The sequence below is a fragment of the Xiphophorus hellerii genome, chromosome 22, assembly GCF_003331165.1.
Source record: "Xiphophorus hellerii strain 12219 chromosome 22, Xiphophorus_hellerii-4.1, whole genome shotgun sequence".
Taxonomy (NCBI): Eukaryota; Metazoa; Chordata; class Actinopteri; order Cyprinodontiformes; family Poeciliidae; genus Xiphophorus; species Xiphophorus hellerii.
Window position 1 is genome coordinate 16,230,204 of NC_045693.1, and position 24,473 is coordinate 16,254,676.

Here is a 24,473-nt window from a genome sequence, read left to right on the forward strand (position 1 = left end):
CCTGAATACATTTTTCCATCAGATCTGATGAAGAAAAGCATACCCAGATCACGCTGCTACCACTTTTTACTAAAAAGATTTCGTTCTTTTGGTCATAATCCACATCTCATGATGGCACATGAGGTTTTTGTTATTGATTTTATAACATAGTCTGGCTTTAAACTTCACCAAATGTTATCCCTGGCCTTTTTATTGTATTTCTTGATCTTTATGTTGGTGTTTGTTCACAAATGTTCTTAAGCAAACCTCTGAGGCCTTTACAGAACAGGTGAAATTATACTAAAAGTAAATTACTCATTATTTGGTGAAATCTATAGGCAGTTGGTTGGATTAAATTTTATTTAGGGGAATCAGAGGAAAAGTGACCAAACAGAAAAGAATGCCTCATTTTTCAGCATTTTATTCATAAAAATGTCTGAAAGTCATTTTCCCTCCATAAAAGAAGATAACAACCAATATTCCCTAATATCTTAATGTGACAAAATGTGGGAAAGTTCCAATGTAGCTTTAGAGAAAAATAGGCTTGCACACTAATCAACAATTACATTTCTGTACTATGGAGTACAGCTAATTTCTATAGAATTCCTTGCAGTTGTACTTTCCCTGACCTACAAAACAGGTACGCTGAGCTGATGCCAAAGCTGCTACCCAAGAATTAGACGTTCCTTCTTCCTAAACATGTCAGGGATTAAGTTTAATAGGCTTCTGTTGTCTGCTGCCATGGGCATCTCTTTACCACGCATACAAACCTCAGACTTCGTCACGGACTATGGACACAATGATTTACCTTCTGGTTGTAATATTAATAAAAGCTGAACCATGTAGAAGTTATGCTCGATGTTTAAGTGGGTGCAGCTGTATTGATGACCGTCATGGAAGGTAAGACCGGATTTCATTTGGCGCTGTCTTGCTATTTTTTGATGCGCTTATCTGTCTCCGTAAACGGTTCTGGGATTTCTAGATTAGTTTTGCCAACAAAGTAAGAGATGAATAGGAATACTCTACTAGTCGTAATCTAGTGACATCCAGTTATTTGTATGAAAGAAAACCAGTTTTAGTTGATCAAATGCGCTTTTCCACAGGTCACTCATATGTATGGAAGAAAGCGCCTTCGGGGCCATTCCCGACAACCTTCCAGACGATTTGACCAAAATACGGATAGAAAAATCCCACTTCACTGAAATCCCCAGAGGAGCTTTTTCCAAAACACCCGCAGTGGAAAACCTGTGGCTGAACTTTAACGATATCACAGTTATAAACTCAAAAGGTCTGGAGGGTTTGGGGAACCTCACCGAGCTCCGTCTGCAGGGGAACAAGCTGCGATCAGTACCATGGACAGCGTTCGAGGACACACCCAACCTCAAGATCCTGGACCTGAAGCACAACCAGCTGGACGTCCTCCCGGAGCACGCCCTCAAATTTCTACCAGGGCTCACATATTTAGATTTATCCTTCAACCAGCTCACGGTCATATCGAAAGAAGTCTTCCAGAACTGGCCTCTTTACCAGAAAATACAAAATGCAGAGGAGCGGGGTGTCACAGCGTCCAGGACGAATGTCGTCCTGGCGCTGCACGACAACGCCTGGCTTTGCGACTGCCGCCTGAAGGGCCTCGTGGAGTTCATCACATCCTTGAGTCCTCCGATCATACTGATGAACTCTTACCTGATCTGCTCAGGGCCGGACTTTAGGGCGGGCAAGTTCTTCCACGAGATCGAGCTGCAGGCGTGCACGAAACCAGTGGTCAGCACGCCGAAGGCGAACATGAGCCTGCCTCTGGGATCCAACCTCACCCTGCACTGCTACGCCAAGGCGAGGCCGGACCCTGCTGTGTGGTGGACATATGGTCTGAAGATAATCAGAGGATTTCATGGTAAGAGTGTGATGGACTGTCAGCTACACTGCAGCTAAGGCGATAAAATTGTGTGAAATTAGATACTTAAACTTACATTTTAATCACAAACATATAATGTTTATGCCAGAAAGAGTTACATCTGGATATTTGGTATTTATAATAATAAGTGCCATGCTATGAGACCGCTCTACATCACCATTCATTTAAATTGTTGTAGATTTAAGTGCAGCTGTTTACTTAATAATGTTGGGTCATGGTGTTACAGAGTAAAGCTCATTTCACTTGATCTTTAGACTGGGAAGATTCCTGCTGTCCATGGCTTTAAACAAGAATCTATGTCCAGTGCATTATTACATTTTCATTGTTTGATTGGGTGATCTCCAAAGCTCTCTGCTGGAGAACTGCATCAACATTCCCCAATGTAACAAATTATGCAACTACCACAAGATATACATTTACTACAAGGAACTCACACTAATTATCTTTATTAGGGGGGCTAGCAGAGCTGATCCTTGGCACTTTGGTCCGCCAGCTGAGATTATGAGTTGATGCCCCTCCCAACATTTGATTCTAAGCCTTACTACTTAAACAATTGCAATAGCATGAAATTTTGCTGTGTTACATAGAAAACTTGATGACTAACTTTAATAGGTGGTTGCAGTCTAAGTTCTCTGGGTGAACTCATATTCATAACCTTTAGCATAATAATAGAAGATTGTAGATTTTTAATTATAGAGACTGTTGATTTTTCTAAAATGGTGTCAAACATGAAAATTTGAATTTCACATTAATTTTCTTTAACTATATAGGTTTCTTAGTTTACCCATTTTACTGGTAAACTAAGAACCCTTTACAATATAAACACTCTTATAGTATAAACATAAGTATCTACAGTAGCATTATTAGGCAATATTGGTTTATCTAAACTAACCTACACCAAGAAAATCAGACGCTCAACATAAAACAAGAGCTGAGCAGCAGCATTTTCTGCATCCAATAAGCAAATAACCCTGCCTTTGGTTGCCTAGTTGACCTCCCCAAACAAAGGGAAATATTGCTAAAAATATCTTATCTTCATCAGGAATAAAGCTATGGTTTATTAATTATAACATATCTGTTGTCATTTGCAGCCGTTTTCATAATGGTCAAGCAAATGATGACTAGCATTACCATCAATCCATTTACATTACGTGCAAATAATTATCAGAAGGCACAAATACTAATTTAAAACTACATCTGATTTAAAATTAAACAGCTGAAATATGGAAAAGTATCATTTTGCTGTTCAAGCTATATGCAAGAATTTAAAAATTCAGCTACATTGTTTAATATAATTTCCAATCCATTTATAAATTGGTCCTTTCACTTTAATGCAATTCTTGAGAAGAAGATCGCTTCATGAATTCTCAAATGAATCTTTAAATAATTTTGTATGTATTATATAATATTTTTGCCCTGCACAAATGTTAAGTAACAACACATATATTTTTTTTGTTTTCTCAGAGTCCCAAGAAAGAGTTTCCGATGACACCATTAGATCCCACCTGGTGATTCCTTCCCTTAGTGCAGCAGACCGTGGGGTCTACACCTGCACTGCAGTAAACTTCATTGGGAACTCCTCGGCGAGCGTTCTCCTGGATGTCATCTCTGCTGACAGTGCCTCGTCATCTCACGTCGCAGGCTTCCCACCTGCATCGGACGTTGCTGATGAAAATGTCTTCATTGACATTCGCATCGCCAAGCAGACAGTGCGTGGCATCTCTATTGAGTGGTTCGCCGCCCTAGAACGGCCCTCCGAGACATGGTTTACCATTCACTTTGGTCAAGCTGGTGATGATAAGAAAGAAATGACCTACATTGGGCCTGGAATTCACTCCTACTCCATCTCAGATCTGATGCCTGCCACCAAATACGAAATCTGTGTAACTCTAAAGAGCCAGATGCCACGACCAGGCCAGTGCATTGTGTTTGTGACAGGAACTGACATCACAGAGATGGAGCAGAGGGAGAAGTTAATCCATATAGTGGTGATAGTTTTAGCCATGGTGCTGGCCGTGCCGATAGGCATGTACGTCTGCACCACTGACACTCGAATTCCCTGCTATGAGGTCATCATAGAGTCGTGGAAGAGACGGCAGAGAGAAAGCAACTCATCTGGGCTGGAACGGGAAAGACAGGGCACTTTTGACAGCCTGCAGGCTGCCAGTGATGAAGAGCTGGTCAATAAAGATTTCAATGAAGACAGAAAGGTGAGGAGGAGGTCTGAAGACAGATTTCGTAAAGGCAAAGATGATCAGAGCAGACTTACCGCTGAACTATATTGAATTAATAGCACATTAAACATGTCAACTTGTAACCAAAATCCCTTTTTGGATACATATTCTTTTAGATGTATAATTTAGATGTTTGTGAAGTTAGAATTTTTGCAAAAAAACATTACAAAAAATGATAAGATTTTCAAAAGGAACAGATGTAAAAAAAGAACAAAGTCAAATAAATTATATTAAATCATTCTTTCATTTAGGAAAAATAATGATTTTTCCTAAATAAAAAAGTATTCAGTTGAAATCTTTTATGGGCAACTGCAGTATTTCACAATTCAATTATGCAATTCTGAAATGAAACAAGGTTTAGGCTTGACCTAAACGAAGTTACACACATGGCTTGACCTAAATGGCTTGACCTAAACGAAGTTTAGGTCACGCCATTCTATTCACGGGTAAAAAATTAATTTTCATTAGTCTGAATACAGCTCTGGAAAAAAATGAAGAGCCCACTGCACTGAACCACACTGAAAACTTCCTGGTTATTCCACCAAAAATTGATGTCTGAGCTCTTCCTGAGTTAAAACATTAACTCATCATTATTTTAGGTCTGAAAGCAATGCATCTTTTCTGTTATTTTGACCATTTCTCATTTTCTGCAAATAAATACTAAATTGTTGCTTGGAATTTCTGAGACGTGTTGTCAGTAGTTCATGGAATAAAAGAACAATACTTGTTTTGCTCAAACATATACCTATAAAAAGTAATATCAAAGAAACTGATTATTTTAAGTGGTCTCTTAATTTTTTCCAGAGCTGTATACCTGTCAAGCCTAAAAAGGAGTCAGAGGGGACTTTTAATTTTAGTGTGTTTTAAGTATATCTAAGTTTTGCAAATTTGAAGTTTAGCAACTCAAATTTTCCTTGATTAATTTCCATCACATCTTTCTGCTGATGAGTCAAAGTAAAGACATGTTAGGACATGATAGCTAATGTGATTAGGTTGCTCTTTAGAAAACGTTTTCAAATACTTTAGTTGGTAACAAAAGTCCAATTACCATCACCGAGAGCCACGAAGTTCACTTTCTCTTTACCGTTTACCTGTTGGTGGTCATAATGTTATGGCTTTTTCGGGAACTCAATGAAATAGGATCTTAACATAAGCTCCTGTTTATATGAAGACTAAATAGGATTTTATTTATCCTACTTAAAATATAAATAAAGTTCTTCAGTTTTTCACTTGGCCAACTGCTCACTTTTATTTCTCCCTTTATTCATTTTGTGAGGCTACAACATTCTTCACAATAATAATAATAATAATAATAATAATAATAATAATAATAATAATAATAATAATAATAATAATAATAATAATAGTAAATTAATGCCTTATTACCTTGGGTAATTTTTTAATCTGAATTGTTCATTTAGGGTTTCTCCACTTATTTACTATTTTAATCAGATCTTTAATTCAGGCTATTAATGTAGAAACATGTTTTCAACTACGCATTTGTAGAGCATGACACAGTTTCATGGTTTGGTTTTAATTCTCTCTTTCTCCATTCTAGGCCAAGAAGGTTGTTGGAAAGGTGTGAAAGATGACTGTTGGGTCACCAATGTATTTCAAGGATTTGCGACAGTATAGAAAATTGACACATGTATATATCCTATCGTGTGTATGTTTCTCTCATCGTCATTTATTTGCTGATTGAATTTGAATTATGAATTTGCAACTTTGACAATGATTGAAATGGATGGGAATAAATTTCTACTCTGGGGTTCTGTTGGCTGGTTTCAGTTTTTAGACATATTGGACAGAAGGTAGCCAGCTTCCTAAAAATGGTTTTTAAATGAATGTCTTGACTAGGGTGTGTACATGTTCTGTTCATATAGTGTAATATTTCTCTAGATATTTGTCTCATAGAATGTGTACATAAAACATCTGGCTGTGGTTTTATTGAAACATTATATGTTTGTCGTCCTTTTGCCAAAACCTTCCTTCCTTTTGCAATAAACCAAGAATGGAATTATTTTTAAGTAAAATTATGTTTGATTTATCACTCATGACTTGTACAAAATGTATGTAAAATGTCCTTTTCTTTAGTAAAAACTACTGTCAAGCACTTCTTGTCAAGCTTGCTTATTCCACTAATGGATCTCTGCTTGATATGAGAAAGACGACAATAAACATAAGGATTTATTGTATGGGCAGAGAACATTTCTCACTTTTAAGGTTGCAATTTAGTAAACCCATTATTCGCAGGAATAACACAACTATTTGCGGCTCATTACAATGCTATAAACACAGACTGACTGAAATAAAATTACTTATTTCAGCTACAAGCTTACGTTCTCACACTGACAAACACAACTTTTCAGATTTCTGAATTAATCTAATGATGTTTGTCTATAAACGAAAAATCAGTTCTATCACCATTTCTTTATTTTTGCCCCTCTTTTTTAAGCATACATGTACAGTTGCAAAACAAACATACAAAATATCATGAGGTTCATTTGTCAAAGCAACTCTAAGTCAGATATAGTTTTGATTAAACCCCCAATTCTGTAATTTGGTCTGATATAGCTGTAAATCAAAAATTATAATTAACAAAAATGAAGGCTTTAAAATTGTGCGTAATTAATCTATGTCATGTGTCTAACGTAGAGAACCGAGGTACTAAATAAAACATACTTTTCAATAATAATGTAATTTGTTGAATATTACTTTGCATATTTTCTGCAGCTCTCTCTCTTGACTCCAAAATGCAGCTAAAAGTCACATTTGCACTGACCGGCTGGGACAGATGGCACTTCGGATATGCAGCAGCCAATGGCATTGTTCATTTGACATAATACCCAAACACTTGCATCCTCTCTAACATCCCTCCCACCGTCACTTTATGATCAGATCAGACAAACCAACCCCCACTGTCTCTTGCATTTTCCTCTGCTCTCTTCAGTGACGTAAAGAGATCAGTTCAGCCGCGCTTGGACTAATTTAGGATCAAGGTTTAAAACAGCTCACTGAGATTGGCACCTCTCGTTTTCTGCTAGGCAGATGTTTTGTTATTGTTCATATGTGGTTATGTGATTTTGAGGGTGGTGTAAGGTTGCAGCCTTTTGCTGTAAAATCCTTGGTCTCCATACGACAGAAGAAAATGTCACTTTTATTATTCCCCAATTTAATTTGTTGTAACCACTGCTACAACTTATTATTCATTCATGTATTATTGACTTTATTATTCAATATTTGCTCTAAAAAATGACTTTTAGCTTAGTATTATGATGTGTGGTAGACTTAGTATAGTAGATGTATAGAGCTGGTAAAGATTATTATTAAATGAAGCTGGCCTTCTTTATAGACAATAAAGAAGGCCGAAACTCAAAAGTTATCAAGGATGATCTCTTATTTCATATTCACTTTGATAAAATGTTACCTTAAGGTATAATTCTGATGGACATAAACAATGCAAATAAATAAGATGTCTCCACATTAAGTGAAAGGAATAACTTTTTTTATTGAAAGCATAATTGTTTGAACAATAACAAAAAAATATTTACTGAAATATACATACCATAAAATGGTAAATACATCAAATGTGAATATTAATGGTAATGCAGTGCTTCACATCTGCACAAAATGTTCAAGACCTTCTTTGTTTGACCACTTTGGCGTTCTTCCCTCTGCCTGATCCTTATGAGCTGAAGGACTATAAAATCTCTTGGAAGACGTTTGCAAGCTAAGCAAACAATATATTTCCAACAAAAACGCTGTGTCAAATATGTCTTGATATTCAAGAAAGAAGAGCTCAGTTATTACAATTATGAGATTGTTTGATCAACCACAACAAAAAATGATTATTCATTTAGAATTAGGATTTCAATAAGAACAATAATACATATGGCAGTTTTTTCCACTTATAAAAATTACATTATATACATGAAATGAAACAGGTTCATATTTTAGTTTAACTTATTTAAACTTATAAGAGCTTGCATTCATGCACACAGAACAATGCACACACACATTGTTCTGTGTGTGTGAGCTCTGTTAATGATTGAGTTCATCTTTGTATCTATGCCAATTTTATTTTCAATCTCATCACAAGGTGTAAAGAGCTGCAGCTTGTTCTCATCTGGCTGCAGTAGTGATGATCTGGTGATGATTAAACAATAAAAGACATTTCTCAGAAAACTGGACTTGCCAAAAAGACCTTGTGTTGAGATTGCTTATCCTTTTGAAGTGAGGTTATTAACTGTAATAGTTCCTTTATAACTGTATCCGAACGCTGCCACATTAGTGAATTTGTAGAAAATAGAAAAAATACTCCTTATATACTGTAGATGTGATGGTTTAGGTCCAATTTATACCTCCTGATCCACTTCAATATCTGCTTATCTGCAAAGCATTGTGGCATTAATTTCTTCATAAGAACATGCCACTAGAGGTCCACCAGTAACTTTTTTACTGTGATTGTGGCTATTCTAGTGACATAAATAAACACATGGCAGATAAAGAAAACTGTAATTAAAACTTTGGGCAGAAGAAGAAAAATAATGCCTGTTTTTAACAAGGACAGAGTGTGAAGATCGGCTGGTTTCCTCATTTGGGTAATTTATATCTCACGGTGGTACGAACACTGTGTTGATATTGAGGCTGTAGTGAAAAGTTTGTATATGTTAAAGGCTTAAACAGCTGGTCAGATTTTCAAACTCTGCTGTTGTGTTTATTTCCACAGGTATGAACAGTTTTACTCTGAGCTGATTTGCTAAAATGAACTAAAGCTGGGAGCCCATCTAGCTGGCTGTTAAGCCCCTTTCTAAGTTCTACAAACTTCGCAAAGTTTGCTGTTCTACAAAGTTTCCTATATGACATCTGTCTCTGGCAGGTAGAGGAACTGTTACCGATAATGAACCTCACTTTACAAAATCTTAATCTTTTTACGTGTTATAAAGTGATGCCATTTTCTTCTGCTCCAGTCTCATCTTCAGTTCTGAAACTAATGCTTTGTTTACAGTGTCCCTTCTGTCCATCGTCGGCTTCTTTTTGGGCTTGGGGACCACAACTGCAGAGACTGTGGGTACGGTCCAGTGTCGTTCTCCTGGTAAATAGGTGGGCGGCGGAGGGGGCAAAGAAGGTGCACAGGGTGGTGGAGGCCAATGTCTTACAACAGTACTGAAATTGTTGTTGTAGTTGACATTGTTCACAATCACCTCTGGTTCTTGCTGTTCTTCTTGAACTGTGAAATCCTCTCTTGGGGTCTCTGATGACTTAAATGGGCTTTTGAAATTCCAGAACGGCTGTTTCGGTGGCCTTCTCCGTACTCTGCGGCTGGGCAGGATCCGATTGGACTTTTTGTTACGCAGGAATGTGGCGGTGGAGATGATGACTGTGACTATGACCACAAGGCTAATGATACCAAAGAGCATACCTATGATTTGTAATGAGTTGTTTCTATTCATCTCTATAAATGATCCCAAAGGCCCCCCTTTCAGTTGAGTCTGTAAAAGAGCACAAGAAGAATTCAAATCCATGGGACTAAAATCATACAAAGATTTACTGTTCTGTAGTGCTGGTATTGATTGATTAGCGATATGTTCAGAGCTTTAAATTGCTTATAGCTCTGTACTTTTAGCTTTGGTTTATATGCTTCTTCAGGGTGCTAATTTGAATTTTTCTTTAGCTTTTTTAGGTTTTGACAAGACAAGATCAGAGAGGTTCGAGGAGGAACCAATAGACCATTCAGCATTTGAGGAGAACAATATTAAAATAACTTAAAAAAAGTTAAAAACATACTTTGAAAAATCCAATCCAAAAATTTAAAAGGAACAATTCCTTGTGCCATAACTAGAGTGACAAACTTGCAAATTTTGAAAGATTGTGCTCCCTCATGTACTCTTTTACAGACACAGTCTTGATGTACTACAAAGTCCTCTGAAAACAAGTAGCTGCAAATTCTTGGAACCACAGAGTAAAAACAACAGTGCGGCTGTGCTGATGATCTCAAGGCAAGTTTCATTTATGACACAGGCCTCCGTGCAATCTTTCTGATCTTGCCCTGAGGTTGTACACGGGTCTTTTTCACAGATTTCCAGTACATAGTGGTTGAAATGACGATTGTTAGGGAGACAGCGCAGGTCACAAGGGTCAAACAAATCCCAAACACTGCCCCGGGACGTTTCCTTAGACCCACGAAGTATGAGACAAATCTGGATTTGATCTGAAAACATCACAATTGCATCTATGAGACATTTGTGGCTATAACTTTTCAAAAATATATATTTCAAGTAAATTCAGCACAGATCATTTCTAAATTTATGATTCACTCTAAAAGAGTCAGACTTTGAGGAAAAGTGTGAATAAGGAAAAAATGAATGTCTGCAAACTACCGGTACAGACAAACTACTTGACTTACAGCTTCAGTGATGTCAATCTTGACAACTGCAGTGGTGCTGAAGGATGGCTGACCCCGGTCACGAGCCTGGACTACCAGGGACCAACTGCAGTCTCTCTTCTTGGTAATATTCTGAATGATAGCCATTGACTTGATGTAGGACTTTAACTTAATTTCTCCTGTGTCAGCATTTATGTCAAAGATGTTGTTGTCTGGCTCGGCCTTCATGATGGCGTACTCGATAACATTGTTGGGTACTTCTGCGTCGTCGTCCATAGCCTGTAGGGGAGCTGTTCTTAAATACGGCAGTTGTTCCAAAAAATATGTTTGACTGAATTTTAATTTATCTACATCCAGTACCACAACAGTGCATACCTCTATTTTCACTGGCGCTCCTATCACCATGGTCTTCTCCAGGAAGTTATTGTTGAAAGCAGGTGGATGGTCATTCAGATCCAACACGGTCACAAAAACTTCAGCCAGGCTGTACTTTCCCTCAGCATCCTCTGCCTTTACATAAAAGTTATACTTAGATCTCACCTCAGCATCCAGACTCGCCCAGGGCTGGGTGTAAATGATCCCGGATGTAGGCTGGATCAGAAACCTGCAAATAAATAGAGTCGAATAGAAATATTCCTTACTTTCACTGAGTATTTCAAGTAAACATGTTACCCTAATAAATTATTACAGTATGACCAGGTAATCTTAAATAACCTGGATTGGTATTGGAAACAACAAATGCCATAATTGGGACATCCCTAGTGTCATTTTTTTTTTAACTTTAATGAAAATTAAAAAAAAAGACTCCACATCTTCATGATGTAACTGTGAATTAAAATACAACAAATAAAAGTTAACTCTAAGAAGTTTGTGATTCATTGTGAAAAAGCACGTGGGTAAGAGTAGCCAATTAAGAATACTGTTTCCTAGCAATTCAAAACATTTTGCAAATCTGTTAATCTGCAAAAAATCCATTTGAGAAAATGAAACATTCATTTTGTTGAACTTTTAAAATTAATGCATATAAGTCAACCTCACAATTTTAGAGATTATCACCAATTTACTTGAGAGTCACAGTCTAAGTGAGCTTTGTGTTGATATGAAACACCCATCTTCCATATTATTGATCTGTTCCTGATGTGTATTGCAACAACTAAGTATTGTGAGCTAATTGTTAAAAAACCAAAACAAAATAACCATTTTAGCTTATGTTTTTTTTCCTGAAATAGCACTATTGTTTTTCATAATAATTACAGTCAGTTTGGAATTAGATTGTGTTTACTGATTTGTTTGCATGACTAACAATGAATTTTGCTGTAGTACAAGGTACGCAGAAGCAAAGAGCAGTCTATTTTCTCCTCCAATCCCATTAAGGGATTAAAGCAGACCAAGGCTGATACGTACTGCGTTGCTCTCTGACATCCAAACCATCCACAACCTTCTGTGAGAATGCGTAACCTCTGAAATTTGTTATTCTAAAGTATGGCATTTTAGCCTTGAAGGAACAATTTGTTAAAAGTATAACACAGGATAGATGTCAAATGTTTTTGATTAAATGAACATGTAAGCATAAGTGTTCCAAATCTCTCGCTGATGCTTATTTTGGAAATCCTTTGCTCTGCCATGTGACATCACATATCGACTTAAACTCATTACTGCAGAGCTCAAAATCTGCATCAAATATTCAAAAAAATATGAACCACATGAGATGGTTACAGAGAGCAGGCCTTGTTAACAAAGCTCGTGTCATAATGTAAGAGTAATTTGTATTTTATTAAAAAACAAACAAACAAATAAACAAAAGGACACATTTTCACTGTGAAAAGTGATTTCTGGTCCTTAGTATGAAGGGATTTTAAAGTAAATAGAAATTTGGTGGACCTTCTTCTGTTCACAAAGGAAGAACAAAGACCCTTTAGATGTTTTCCTGGAAGTAGAAATCAGTGGATTCCCGAGGTTACAACACTGAGATTCATTGAAAGGAAAGAAATTTGAAAACAACAAATAGAAATAACCAAAAATATGTGATTTTGTATGTTTCTATGGCAACAGATATCTTTGCTGTTTTTGTGTTTGTTCTACAAATTTCCAGGTTCAGATCTATTTAAAAGTTTGTGTTATTCAATTGCTAAAACATGACATTGGTAACAAAGGCCACTTGTTTTTGTTGTTGTGAAAACAAATTCTCTTTTACTTCATCACACATAGACAAAAATACACAAAAAACCCACAAAATGTAATTTTTAAAGTTCGTAGATGTTTGAGTACATAACATAATGTATAAATTATTTTTACAAAATTAATCTAAATTAAAAACTCTTTATTTAGTAGTCAAATAAGACTGGCTAAGTAGCAATTTATGTGGATATTTTTTCCCTTACAAAGGTATTCATACACCATAAGGTTTTTCACATTTTGTGAAGTTACTGCCACAAACCTCAACTTATTCTGTTGTGATTTAATGTACTACCCATGGTCGTATGGTCAACATGCACAACACTGTGAGAGGCATCCAGATAATTACCCTGCACATAACATCTACAAGGTAAAACAAGGTGGTGGCAGCTTCCTGCTGAGGGGATTTTCTTTCTTTAGCAGGGACAGGAAAGCTGGTCTGATAGGTTTGATGGGAAGATGGATGGAGCAACAGGAGAACAGCCTTAAACATACAGCCAGAACTACAATAGAATTGTTTTGTTTGAAGCACATGCAGGTGTTACACTGGCCAAGCAAGTCCTTTTAATTCTACTTTACAATTATGCACTGCGCTCCCATTTAATTAGGTTTTATTTATCTTAAAAACATAAAAAAGTTTAACTTCTGACTTGTGTAAGGTGACTACTGCATTGACAATATGATGAATATGCTATAAAAAGTCTACATACTGTAATAAAACAGAACTAAATTTCTTACAAATCTTGGCAGTACTCACACATCAGCCCCCGATCCGTAGATAGAGTATTTGACTTCACCCCAGGGTCCTGAGTCTGGGTCTAAAGCCTGAAAACAATCACCAGTGACACATTATCAAGTGGAAGAAAAAAATATGGTGTGCTTGCACTGATTATATTAGTGGAAGAAATTCCTTATGCTTAATAGTTCAGTTTTTTATAAAAAGAGAATCTCATTCTATTTATCTTTTATTCACTTGAATCTTAAAAACTCAACTCAATTTGCTGGATAAACCAGTCATACGTATGTGCATGATGTTACAGGGGTTGGTCTGAAAACAGTGCCTATCTGATGACGAAATATTATCCTGGGCTTCGGCTAATCTGTCTGTCTGCAGCTGCTGGGAGGTCTGTTCAGTGTCTCCATGTGTCCAAGGTCACTTGTTGGCTGTTCTTTTATCTGATTGAAATTGCCAGGGATCAAGGCAAAGAGCCTGTGCGGTGTTTGCTCAAGGCCAGGACTTATTAGTTGGACTCCCTGTGGCTTTTGATCTGATATGAACCGACAAGGGCAGAGGATGTGTTACAGCAAATATCAATCATTTCAGCGTGTCCTTTAAAGTTTTTGTTTTACACATGGACATATTTTTGCAGCTGTATGTCCTGATACATGTTGGGGGCTGAGTAGGGGAGGAGGGTGAAGCCAGGGAATTTGCTGTTACACAACAAAATGAAAGTGATAGCCATCTGGCAGCTTACCTCGCCTAGCTTTTATCTACATGATTTCACATATTATCCCAACCCCCACAGCCCAAAGAGTCTACATTTAGAGAATTAAAGGGCCCTGTTGAGCATTTTGTCCAAATCACCACTGCGTTATTGCTCTGAGTGACGTATGTCCGTACTGGCATGTATTTTTAGACAAGACAAGAAGTCTCTCACCGTGACTGACACCACATTTGAGCCGCCGGGTGAGTTTTCGGGAATTCTGGCGATGTAATAGTCCGAGGAAAATTTGGGAGCGTTGTCGTTGGTGTCCAGAAGGTGAATGATGATGTGTGCTGTGGCGCTGAATCTTTCTGGAGTGTCGATCTCAACTGCGAGCAGCTGAAAAAGACAAAAATAGCTAAGAAATATTTTCAACTTCAAAACAGTGTTTTAGGCTGTGGCAGGAAGAAAATTTTACTGAATATGTTAAAGTTTTGTCAGTGAATATATTATAATAGGGGGATGTACATAAAATTCTCAAAAGATGTTGGTGACAGGACTTGTAATCTACAAACACCAATAGCTCATAATTTTGTTTAATTCGGTGGCATGATACAAATAAGAAGCATTGAACTCTTAAAATAAATAAAAAACTATTTTGGTAATAAAAAAAGTTAAGAAGGCTTGTGTATGGTCAGATGCATTGCTCAGGCCACCTGCTTTCACACAGTCTTAAACATTTGGAGGTTCTGTGAGACCCATCTATGAACTCTGACCTTCAGTTCTTTAAATAGATATTATTGGCAGACAGATGTCTTATCAATAATACACTAAAATGCAGATCCCGACACTAATGTGCCCACCTACAATTTTTACTGTTTATATGTTTTTGGGGTGATGCACAGTGATTTCTGCCTCCTCCAACAATGGTGTGTACAGTCACATTCTAATCAAACTATAGTTTCACAGTATTTCATTGAGGACCATTAGGTTTCACTACATTGCTTTTTGTTATGGAGAAAAATATGTTTCTGCTAACTTTAGATCTTTTCTTTGTGAGTGGTCTTTGACTCATGGACAGCTTTTCTGAAAAGTCCAGATTAACCTTTTCATAGCCCAGCAATAGGTCATAACCAGCAGACATTGTTTAACACTGGCAGGGAATCGGACTGTTTTCTAAATCCTGATAGATTAAGGCGTCTTCTTGTCTTTTGATCCATTTTTATATCTTCTTTGCTTCCTGTGCAATTATTCCCTGCTGTTATTTAACTTGATTTTGTCTAATCTCATGTATGGACCTATTTGCTTCTACTGTGTATTAATCACTTGGGTTATCAATTATATAAATTTATGTCTCTAGTCTTGTCAGAAAAATGTCTATTTAAGAAAACATTGACATTTTTACTTTTCTCACCATATTTTGTTGTCAAGAGGTTACCTTGTATGTTAGGAAGTGATGCTTCTCATAGTCCATCGCAGCAGAGTCCTCCACTAAGATTGTTACTTGGGCCTCATTGAGTACAGTCTGGGGGACGGCTCGCAGCATTCGTCCTGGTCCAATCAATCTTAGATTAAATTTGGCATTTGCACCCTGCAAGAGCATGAACATACATCAACATGCCATTCAAAAATCCAACACATTTTATGCTCAACAAACGGAAAAATCTGAGTTGCATGCTGTCTTTCCTGTTCAAGTAAAAGCTTTTTGTCCTTAATTGCTATAGTAATAAGAGTTAAACCACTCGGATAACAGCTTAAGTAATAATACCCTGAGTGAAACATGATGTTAGTGGACATAAAGAGTCTGCTCTTGTGAGAGCATTATCATGGAAAATCCATCCAGCATCAACCAGTGTTGTAGCTTTTAAAAACAAAAGGCGCTTGCGTAAGTTGACAAATGGCACAGCACGCACCTTTCTGTTTCTATTGACTTGAATTCAAATGCATGGGATATTAATGGGAATGGTTTTTGATAATAGTAGCTCTTTCTTGACAGCATGGCACTCTCCAAAACACACCGTCATTGTTGATTAAACCTGCTTCTGATTAGATAACAACATAATACTTTCACGAAATTAGTATCACTATATAACAAATCAGACCAGGTAGCCTGGAGTGATGATGGTGTTTTATTGTTAATGCTACATAATAATATGTGCTGTGGTAACATTTCTATAAACAACAGTTTTCTACAAGAGATCTCCTACCTTATCAGAGTCATTAACTGTGATTTTCAGTCCCCGGAGTATTTCTCCCTCTGGTGGATGCTCGTACATGGTCAACTCAAACATATTCTGTGGACCATTCTCCCCATAAAAGGTTGGGGGATTATTATTTAAATCCACCACACGTATCACCACTGTGGTCACTCCATAGTCCAAATCTTTGGCCTCTGGACTTATTTCTGTTGCCTGTCCAAGGGTACAATATTGGGTGATTTTGTTTGCACAAAATAAACATATGTTGCCATCTCAAATCACAAAGGAGCAAAATGCTCAGTAAAAGCAAAATAAACAATAATGTCATAATTCAAAGAGCTTGAATGTTTGCTTTCTTTATAAGTTAAGAAAAATGGGTTGGTTGGAACTTGCATTACCCTGACTTTAATGTTGAAGATTTCTCTTTTCAGATAAATTGGAGCAACCAGCAGGGATATGCAACCACTTGTCTTATTAATGCCAAAAACACCGTCATCACCTAGTGAGACAAAAACAAAAAAGGCAGATAAACACTTAGTTATTTATTTTTATTAATTCTTACTTATGTAGCTGTGAGTTCCCCTGCAAATGTTTGCTGTGAAGGCTCACCCTCTTCGAATGAATAGCTGACTGGATTTGGGTTTCCCACATCTCCATCTTTGGCACTAACTGTAAATATTTCAGATCCCTGTCAAAGAAAAAAACTGAGAATCATTTACAAACATACAATAAGTGTGACGTTATATTTTGATATCTAATGAACTATGGTACTTTAAAAATTAATATAATTAAATTAGTTTTGTAAATCAAAATTTCACTGAGATTCAGAGTGAGCTTCTAAATTATACAAAATAAAAGCTGTTTGTAATTGTGATAATTTTTAAGACTGCATTTGTCCCTGTTTCTTGCACATTGCTATGCTTTTCATTCCACTCAGTTCTGTCTTTAAAAGTTTTTAGCAATGACTTTTAGTGGTTTGACCTCCTCATGGAGGGTGTCAATGACTGTTAGATGGACTACTGTCAAGTCAGCGATCTTTCCCATTACTGTGTCGGATATTTCTTGATTTTTTTTTTTTGCCATCGTGGTCTATTCTAATAGCTTTCATAAGCTTAACAAATAAATTTTACATACATCACAATGTGTGTAATGAATTTATTTAACAAATTAGTTTCACCTTTGTTAAATAATGTGTTAAATTATCACTTTTATATGTCAAAACCTTAGAATAGATATGGGTGTTATATGCATAGTGTTAGAACGACAAATGTGGTGAATGTGGTGTGATTATGTGTTTCATTCAAAGTTTTTGGGAGATTTTGACACTCACCGGCACTGAGATTTCGTAAACATAGCCAAAGTAGGGGGTTCCAATAAAAAAAGGTGGAGTGTCTTGTGCATCAATCATATTGACAGTGAGCGTCGCAGAAGATGACATAAATTGTTCCTTGCCATTCAAGTTGCCTCCCCCATCCTGAAACAAACACATTGAGATGTTCACACAACTATTTATTTCCTAAAATACATCTAAGAGATTTTTAAATAATAGTTTCATTAAACAAGTGTAATGCTTCGTTCTTTTCTCTTGTATGGCACTAGAATACACTTTAATAGAAACTTGAAACAATGACATGTCGTAAAACATCTAGCAACTGAAGGTTTAACTTATTCAAAACTACTCGCAATCAAAACAGCTTCATCCAGTGAGGAAAGAGTTGAAGTGCAAGTCAGAAATAAATATTCTTGATAGAACTTGTACCTTTGCAATGACAGTAACAAAGTGTGTTTTTGTTTTCTCATAATCCAACATTTGTCCAGATTTGATACGGAGAACTCCGCTGTTTATGTCAATCGCAAACAAACTGGAGTGTGGTGACTGTAACAAAGGAAAGAGCAAGAAAAAAAAAAGCAAGATTGAAATCTAGTAACACAAGCCTGTAACTGAAAACCCTTAGAAACTATAACACACGTGGAGGTGGACAGATGGAAGAATAATAAAAATTCTCCACCGCTGATTGAATTAGCCAACATCTCTGTATCTGTCGATTTGAATGTACTAAACCTCATGTGATTATAGACGTAGCAGACTGTATAATTCTGGTATAACCAAATGTGAACGCTTTGCATTCATTTCTGTCTGTTACAATAAGGCCAGCTGTTCTATAGTCCCAATAGCCCAAAGTGCAAACTAGCACTACCCACCACCCACTGCCAAAGCAGCCCTCTAATCTTTCAGTACCTGACTCTAATGTGATTGTGATGTAATCCCTGCCTTCAAAATAACACCACCACATGCAAGCAAATGAACAAATGTGAATATACAACAAAATCTGATTGATACTAACTAGAAAAGAGCTTCATCTATACATAGAGTTGGTCATGCAAATCAACATTAGCTTAGTTCATGAGTCATACCTGGAGATGGTAGGTAACTGAGCCTCCAGAGCCCGTGTCTCTGTCCACAGCCTCCACTTTGTAGATACTTCTACCAGATTCAGTTGTCTAAAGTTTGCAAAGTGGACAAAGACAAGTTCACATTTATGTGATCATATTATTAGATAAGAGTCTCTTTTGGTTATGAAACTAAAACTCAGACATCTGTTTATCTTACTTCCAACACATCTATGATTGCAGGCATGTTTTGGAATTCAGGCTTTTCATCATTTGCATCCGTCACAAATATTGTGACTCGTTCAACAACCTGGAAGGAATAAAAAGGGTATCTGAATTATTTTAAACAACAACTAGACTTCATCCTTAAAACCATCCACAACGTTAAACCTACTGAAGGGTGAATTAAGCAACACTGAATATCTTGGGTTACTCAATTACTCTGCTGATATATAATTGTCACAAACATGTAGATGTTTACTGTTATTCAAGTCCACTAACATAATTACAAACGATACATGATGGAATTGGTTAATTTTCAGTTTGTCTGGCCTTGAGCATGAACTGGATGTTATTTTTCCAATTTGTGAACTTTACCCAAGACTTTTCAAGTCACACTAGTGATGCTTCTAGTATGTTTTTGGATGTTGAATATGTAATTGTAAAAAGAAGTTAGCTATTTTTATTGTCACTGAGGTGTTTAATATAATGAAAAATATATATACTGAATGCTGTTAGTAATGGTTCTTAAACAGAAATTAGATTCAGGTATAATAGCAAAATCAGAGCACTAAAACACTAGAGGTCTGAAATCATGCAGAAAACTCAAATCAGTGCACCTCTAAGATTTACAGAGTACACATGCCTGATAAAAATTTAATTGTTGAAAAGCTGCTTTTATTCCAAAAAATTACAGAAGGTGTCTAAAAATCCTCAAAGTTTCTTATATCAACGACATTCCTGGCAAATGGTTTGTTTGCTTGATTAATTATTTTTCTTTAAATACCTTGCTTCTTCCATCTGTGATGCTGATATTAACATCAACCGAGTCTTGTTGCTACATAAAAAGAAAGAAAAATACATTTTTGTAAAGGTTCAACAATAGTTGTGTGAATTTAGTTTTGAGCTTACCTCTCTATCCATTGTTTCCACTAATGTAATATTTCCTGACTTTGGGTCTACTCTGAAGTACTCCTTTGACCCTGGGTCAAAGGAAAGACCATACCTCACCTCCTGGCCTTCAGGGTCTGTGCCGTTAAGTTGATAGATTTGTGTACCTAAAAAAAGAAAACACTATATCATAAATCACAGTGACAAAGTTTCCTGACCGATAGAAGGTGAACCACATTCACCATGATCAAGCAGTTTCTCACATCAACAGATGGTGACGGCAGATGAACAGGGCATTTAACGAACTGTCCGACTATCAAAGATTATCTAGCATTCTGAACTCTCAGACACCAAAGTTACCAAAGCCTCAAACTGGACTGTCATTATTTTAGAGAGGTGGATGAGTGGGGTCTGTCTCACCAACAGGGGTATCCTCAGAGAGGCTGAACAGGGCCAGATTCCCATTGTTGCTGGATGGGCCATTGTCGTAGAAATAGGGAGCAAAGTCTGCCTGAGCTGAGGATGAAAGCATTATTTCACCAAAGTTTGTGAAAAGAAATGCATTGCAAAACATTTTTTTGCATTTAGCTTTAAACAGAAACCAAAGAACCTTAAACTCTCGAATGTTTGTCCTTTTTGTCATTTGTTAGTTTTGCAGCTAATCTTATGTGATATACATAAATATACACATTTGTTTTCAAGTCCCGTTGGCTGGGATTACGTCAGCCTGCTTAGCTACTTATCTAAACATAGTCGATACATTTTTACAAAATTTATTTAGCATATATCTACAGAAGTAATCACAGATGTACCTCCTATATATTAATTTGACAAATAAATTAATATACTGAAATAAGCTTGATATTTATGAATAAAAAAACCCACAAAACGTATAATTATAAATTCGTAAATACAAAAAAATCTATTTAAATAAAAAATCCACAAAGTAATCATACCAGAGACTCTTAAAAGCTTCAACAATCTCATCTTATCTAATCACCTGAATATTGACTATTATTGAAAAAAACTTACCTAGGCAGGTTTGCACAAACACAAAAAGCAGTGGCAAATTAGAAATCTCCACATTCTTCATCCTACAAAATGAAGTAATGAAGCCGCACCATGAAGACAGCTCTGTTGAGAGTCATGCAGGCGCAGCTCGCAAGGTGTTTTCCAACGGCTGCACAAGGCTAAAAGCAGATGCTTACCTGGTAATCCAATGACCGCTAAGATTTACCCAGTCCAACTGGGCTTCATCATGCAAAAAGCCATAGCATACCTCTGTCGGCAAAAATGAGGTAATAACAACTCTGTTAGTAGGTAATATATTTATTTTTCTTTTCGATAGTTTTGCTCAGAAACATGCTTTGATTTTCAGAAATAACAATTTTATTCTTCAGTCAGAAAAATTGTAAAGGGAAAAGAACTTGATGGACAAAAGTTAATTGTGTAATCATGGTCTCGGTTGCTCTATTATGACTGTTATTATGGCCAAATAGTTCTGATTTAGTTTCATCAGACAACAGACACACCTTCGAAATTGAAGGTCTTTGTCACTGTGTGCATTTGTAAGCCGTTGTCTGGGTGTTTTGTTTCTTTTGGAATAAAAGCTTCCTCCTCCTTGAGTGGCTTGTCAGCCATGTTGGTACAGAATACGTTTCACTGTGGATAATGGCTTCTGCCAGCATCTTCACTAGGTCTTGGGCTCTTGGTCTATGGCTGATTTGCATAGTTTGCCTCACACAGTATTAATTAAAATACATAGGATGATGTGGATACATTTCTTTCTTTGTTTTGTGTTAATAATATTAATGTAATTCTGTTGGTAAGAAAGGAAAAATTCATGTCAGTGGGGTAGATATGTTTTAAAAGAGTTTTTCTAACGTCCTACAGAGTCTAAACTTTACAAAATAAATCAATCAATAAATAAAATATCTTGGGGTTTTTAGGTCATGTTGCCTTTTTTCAAACCGAAACCCATTTCTAGATCATTGAATTTGATTCCTGAACAGTAAGATGATTGGACATTTCCATGATGATCATACTAATGAGCAAATATTTACACATTTACACAGTAGCATTTTCTTGCCTGATTTCAGTTTCATCAAATGAAACAATGTGTTTGTATTGCCTTAAAATACATCAGCAGGTCTGCCTCCATTATTCTATCACTTACCATGACGATTTTAAATCTACACCGCAACCTGAGGACAACAGGAAACACCTCACAATATTAAGAAAAAAGGCAAACCACTTAGTAAGTCTACTGCATATAGTTTGCATGCAGAAAAAGAAAAAACACAGAGACCAAAATGAGAATTTTTTTTTAAAAGATCTAAACTTCTGTAGCTCTCTAATCCCCACCAGGTTTTTCACATTTTAACAGTGTTTTCAAACACCACCTCACCAAGAAATCCAACAGCTTTGACAAAACCAGTCAAATGTTAACCTGCATCTGTGTGCTGTTGGTAACGTTGAGGCTGCATCTTCAGGTTTTGCTCTCCTGGTATCGGCAGATGGCAAGCCTGAAGATTAACCCACTGTGCTCTAATCTCCCTTCATCTTGTAATGCACAGACCCTCCATGTTGAAAACAGACTCCATCAAACGTGAATGCAGAGCACAATTAGCACTTGTCCACAATTAGAGCACAAGCGTAGTCATGTGAACAACACTGTTGGAAATGTAGCAATTGTGTGCAGTTATTTATTTCCCCAAGCAAATAGTGAACATTTTGTCATATTTCTTCCTAACTGTTTTAAAACTCAGTTAAACTGTTATATTTTAAATACTAAAAATGATAAAACAAAACCAAAAAAAATCTAATAAATATAAAATGTGATAGTAAATGGACATAAATATTTGTAATGTATTTTCAAGGATGGGATTAAATACATGTTTAAAAGAAAGGTTGCTGCTCGTCTTTAGTCATCTTCTTAGTTTCTAATCCTGTGAGTGGAATCACTGCAGCACATGCTGATCTCTTGTCCTCTTGGTGACAAAGTCATTACACTGTCCTGAAAAGAAACTTAAGAGTGATATTTATCTTTACAGCATATGGCTACATGTGAAACACTAGATTTAGATTAATGTCTTTGATAGAGATTGGCTAGCCCTGTCTTTCCCTACTTGCTGTGTATGCTGAAGGATTTGTGTTCATCCACTGGCTGATAGGACAATTCGCCAGATGGACCAAAAGGATATGCTAACTTTAAAAGGTTTAGACGCAACATGGAAACAAACAAATTTCAAGAAATCAAAAGGACCAGAGGAAGAATCATGGATAGTAATGGGATTTTCCCTCACATGTGAACAGCTGAAGAAAAGCAGATGATGTCTTACTTTTTGACCCGGACACATCAATCAGCCAGCCAGTTTTATCTATCGAGCACTTTTCATTCACAATGAGGTAAATGCAAAAGGTTTAACTTAATCAAAAGAGATTCAATTAAATCATATCATGTTACAGGGCATAAACTTGGTTTTGAGAGTTATGAACACAATAATTAAGAATTTTACAAGTACAAAAAAGAAAAAAAAGACACACCTTTGCACAAATATTCTAGAAGAGCTGGATAACTAAAGAACCCAAAGCAGATTCAATTTCCTGCATAGATAAAAACATAAGGGGAAATATTTTTCCTATTTTGGTGTGCCGTGTAAGATCACGTTATCCGTTTGTATCTTGGAACACGGTCCTGGCTGCTCATCAGGAAGCTATGTTAACAAGAAGAGCTTCAAGTTGCATTAGTTTGGCTCAAAGTTGTTTATGTGCCTCTAAAACATGAGGGCAAAAAAAAGTTGAAGTAATCATGTAAATTACAACTAAGCAGTTTATCTTTAAGACATGAAAGACATTTTAGACTACAAGATTCCCAAAGATAAAAATAAAACTACCTAAAGACACGCTTTAAAGGAATGATTTTCATTTCATAAGGAATGCCAAACTTGTGATATCATGGTATATTAAAGAAAAGAATGAGATATTTGTTCTGGCTTGTATTTGGTATAGAGATTTTAGGAGTGAATAAAAATATATTGAATAATAAATTATTGTTTATCATTGCTGTTTGAATAGAGTTTACCTGGCAGAACATGATTTACCAAACATGCACAGAAACACATCAGATCATATGAATCGTGCCAGTCTTAGTATTGAATCCCTCTGTTTGTATGAGCACCTGTTTGCAAGACGCCCAATTCAGCTTTGGCATTTTGGATTATTATTGATAATCTCTTGTGCATTTTGCCAAGGGCAGAAGTCCGCTTTTAGTCCTGGTCCACTCTAAAACTAGGTCATGTCTTTAATCTCTGCATGCAGAACACACTGTAGGTTAGCAGCCTTTTATGTTCATAAATCCGAGTGCTAAAGCAGAGGGAATACACAGTTTTAAATCATACAAAATCCTAAAAGATATGACAAACCACTTCGGGACAAGTCATCATCATCTCAGATGAACTGAGATGATTATTAGCAGCTGTCCATTGAAGAGCTAATATGATCCAAGTCTATCGCAAGCATTCTTGTAGTATTTTATCTGCTTTGATCATTTTTACAGATGTGTACTTTTATCTCTAGAATCTCAGCAGGCAGATAGTGTAACAGCATGGTGATTTACACAAATGAAAAGGTATAATCCAATTGTAGCAGGTTTAAACTGTT

The 24,473-nt window shown here is 36.4% G+C and overlaps 2 protein-coding genes across 5 annotated transcripts; one reads left to right on the plus strand and one right to left on the minus strand.

Annotated features, from left to right (window-relative positions):
- The first annotated feature begins 759 nt into the window (after nucleotides 1-759).
- On the plus strand, nucleotides 760-6,200 carry lrit2 (leucine-rich repeat, immunoglobulin-like and transmembrane domains 2). Of its 2 annotated transcripts, XM_032552715.1 has the most exons (4): nucleotides 760-879; nucleotides 1,083-1,873; nucleotides 3,359-4,104; nucleotides 5,687-6,200. In XM_032552715.1, the coding sequence occupies exons 1-4, from the start codon at nucleotides 770-772 to the stop codon at nucleotides 5,711-5,713; spliced, it is 1,674 nt and encodes a 557-aa protein (XP_032408606.1). In that variant the 5' UTR covers nucleotides 760-769; the 3' UTR covers nucleotides 5,714-6,200. The 2 variants fall into 2 exon arrangements, with proteins under 2 accessions (XP_032408606.1, XP_032408605.1); XM_032552714.1 differs by lacking the exon at nucleotides 5,687-6,200 and having other exon boundaries at nucleotides 3,359-4,214.
- A 1,416-nt stretch (nucleotides 6,201-7,616) lies between these two features.
- On the minus strand, nucleotides 7,617-20,983 carry cdhr1a (cadherin-related family member 1a). 3 transcript variants are annotated; one of them, XM_032552509.1, is made up of 17 exons: nucleotides 20,844-20,983; nucleotides 20,232-20,327; nucleotides 19,833-19,978; nucleotides 19,708-19,758; nucleotides 18,922-19,011; nucleotides 18,726-18,812; nucleotides 18,070-18,186; nucleotides 17,641-17,784; nucleotides 16,920-16,998; nucleotides 16,709-16,809; nucleotides 16,320-16,523; nucleotides 15,551-15,703; nucleotides 14,347-14,511; nucleotides 13,446-13,513; nucleotides 10,889-11,117; nucleotides 10,535-10,792; nucleotides 7,617-9,620 (listed from the first exon to the last, which is right to left on the minus strand). In XM_032552509.1, the coding sequence occupies exons 1-17, from the start codon at nucleotides 20,902-20,904 to the stop codon at nucleotides 9,060-9,062; spliced, it is 2,610 nt and encodes an 869-aa protein (XP_032408400.1). In that variant the 5' UTR covers nucleotides 20,905-20,983; the 3' UTR covers nucleotides 7,617-9,059. The 3 variants fall into 3 exon arrangements, with proteins under 3 accessions (XP_032408400.1, XP_032408399.1, XP_032408401.1); XM_032552508.1 differs by lacking the exon at nucleotides 20,844-20,983 and having other exon boundaries at nucleotides 20,232-20,575; XM_032552510.1 differs by lacking the exons at nucleotides 7,617-9,620; nucleotides 20,844-20,983 and adding an exon at nucleotides 10,115-10,339 and having other exon boundaries at nucleotides 20,232-20,579.
- Nucleotides 20,984-24,473: the final 3,490 nt, after the last annotated feature.

What these genes read in the sequence shown, in the direction of transcription:
- lrit2 (XM_032552714.1), top strand. Translation starts at nt 770, where the DNA reads ATGGACACAATGATTTACCTTCTGGTTGTAATATTAATAAAAGCTGAA. An exon ending in ATTGATGACCGTCATGGAAG is followed by an intron (nt 880 to 1,082) that starts GTAAGACCGGAT and finishes GCTTTTCCACAG; the next exon opens with GTCACTCATATGTATGGAAG. An exon ending in GATAATCAGAGGATTTCATG is followed by an intron (nt 1,874 to 3,358) that starts GTAAGAGTGTGA and finishes TTGTTTTCTCAG; the next exon opens with AGTCCCAAGAAAGAGTTTCC.
- cdhr1a (XM_032552508.1), bottom strand. Translation starts at nt 20,454, where the DNA reads ATGACAAAAAGGACAAACATTCGAGAGTTTAAGGTTCTTTGGTTTCTG. An exon ending in CAGTTACCTACCATCTCCAG is followed by an intron (nt 18,187 to 18,725) that starts GTATGACTCATG and finishes CCTTTGTTACAG; the next exon opens with TCACCACACTCCAGTTTGTT. An exon ending in GAGCGCCAGTGAAAATAGAG is followed by an intron (nt 10,793 to 10,888) that starts GTATGCACTGTT and finishes GCTCCCCTACAG; the next exon opens with GCTATGGACGACGACGCAGA.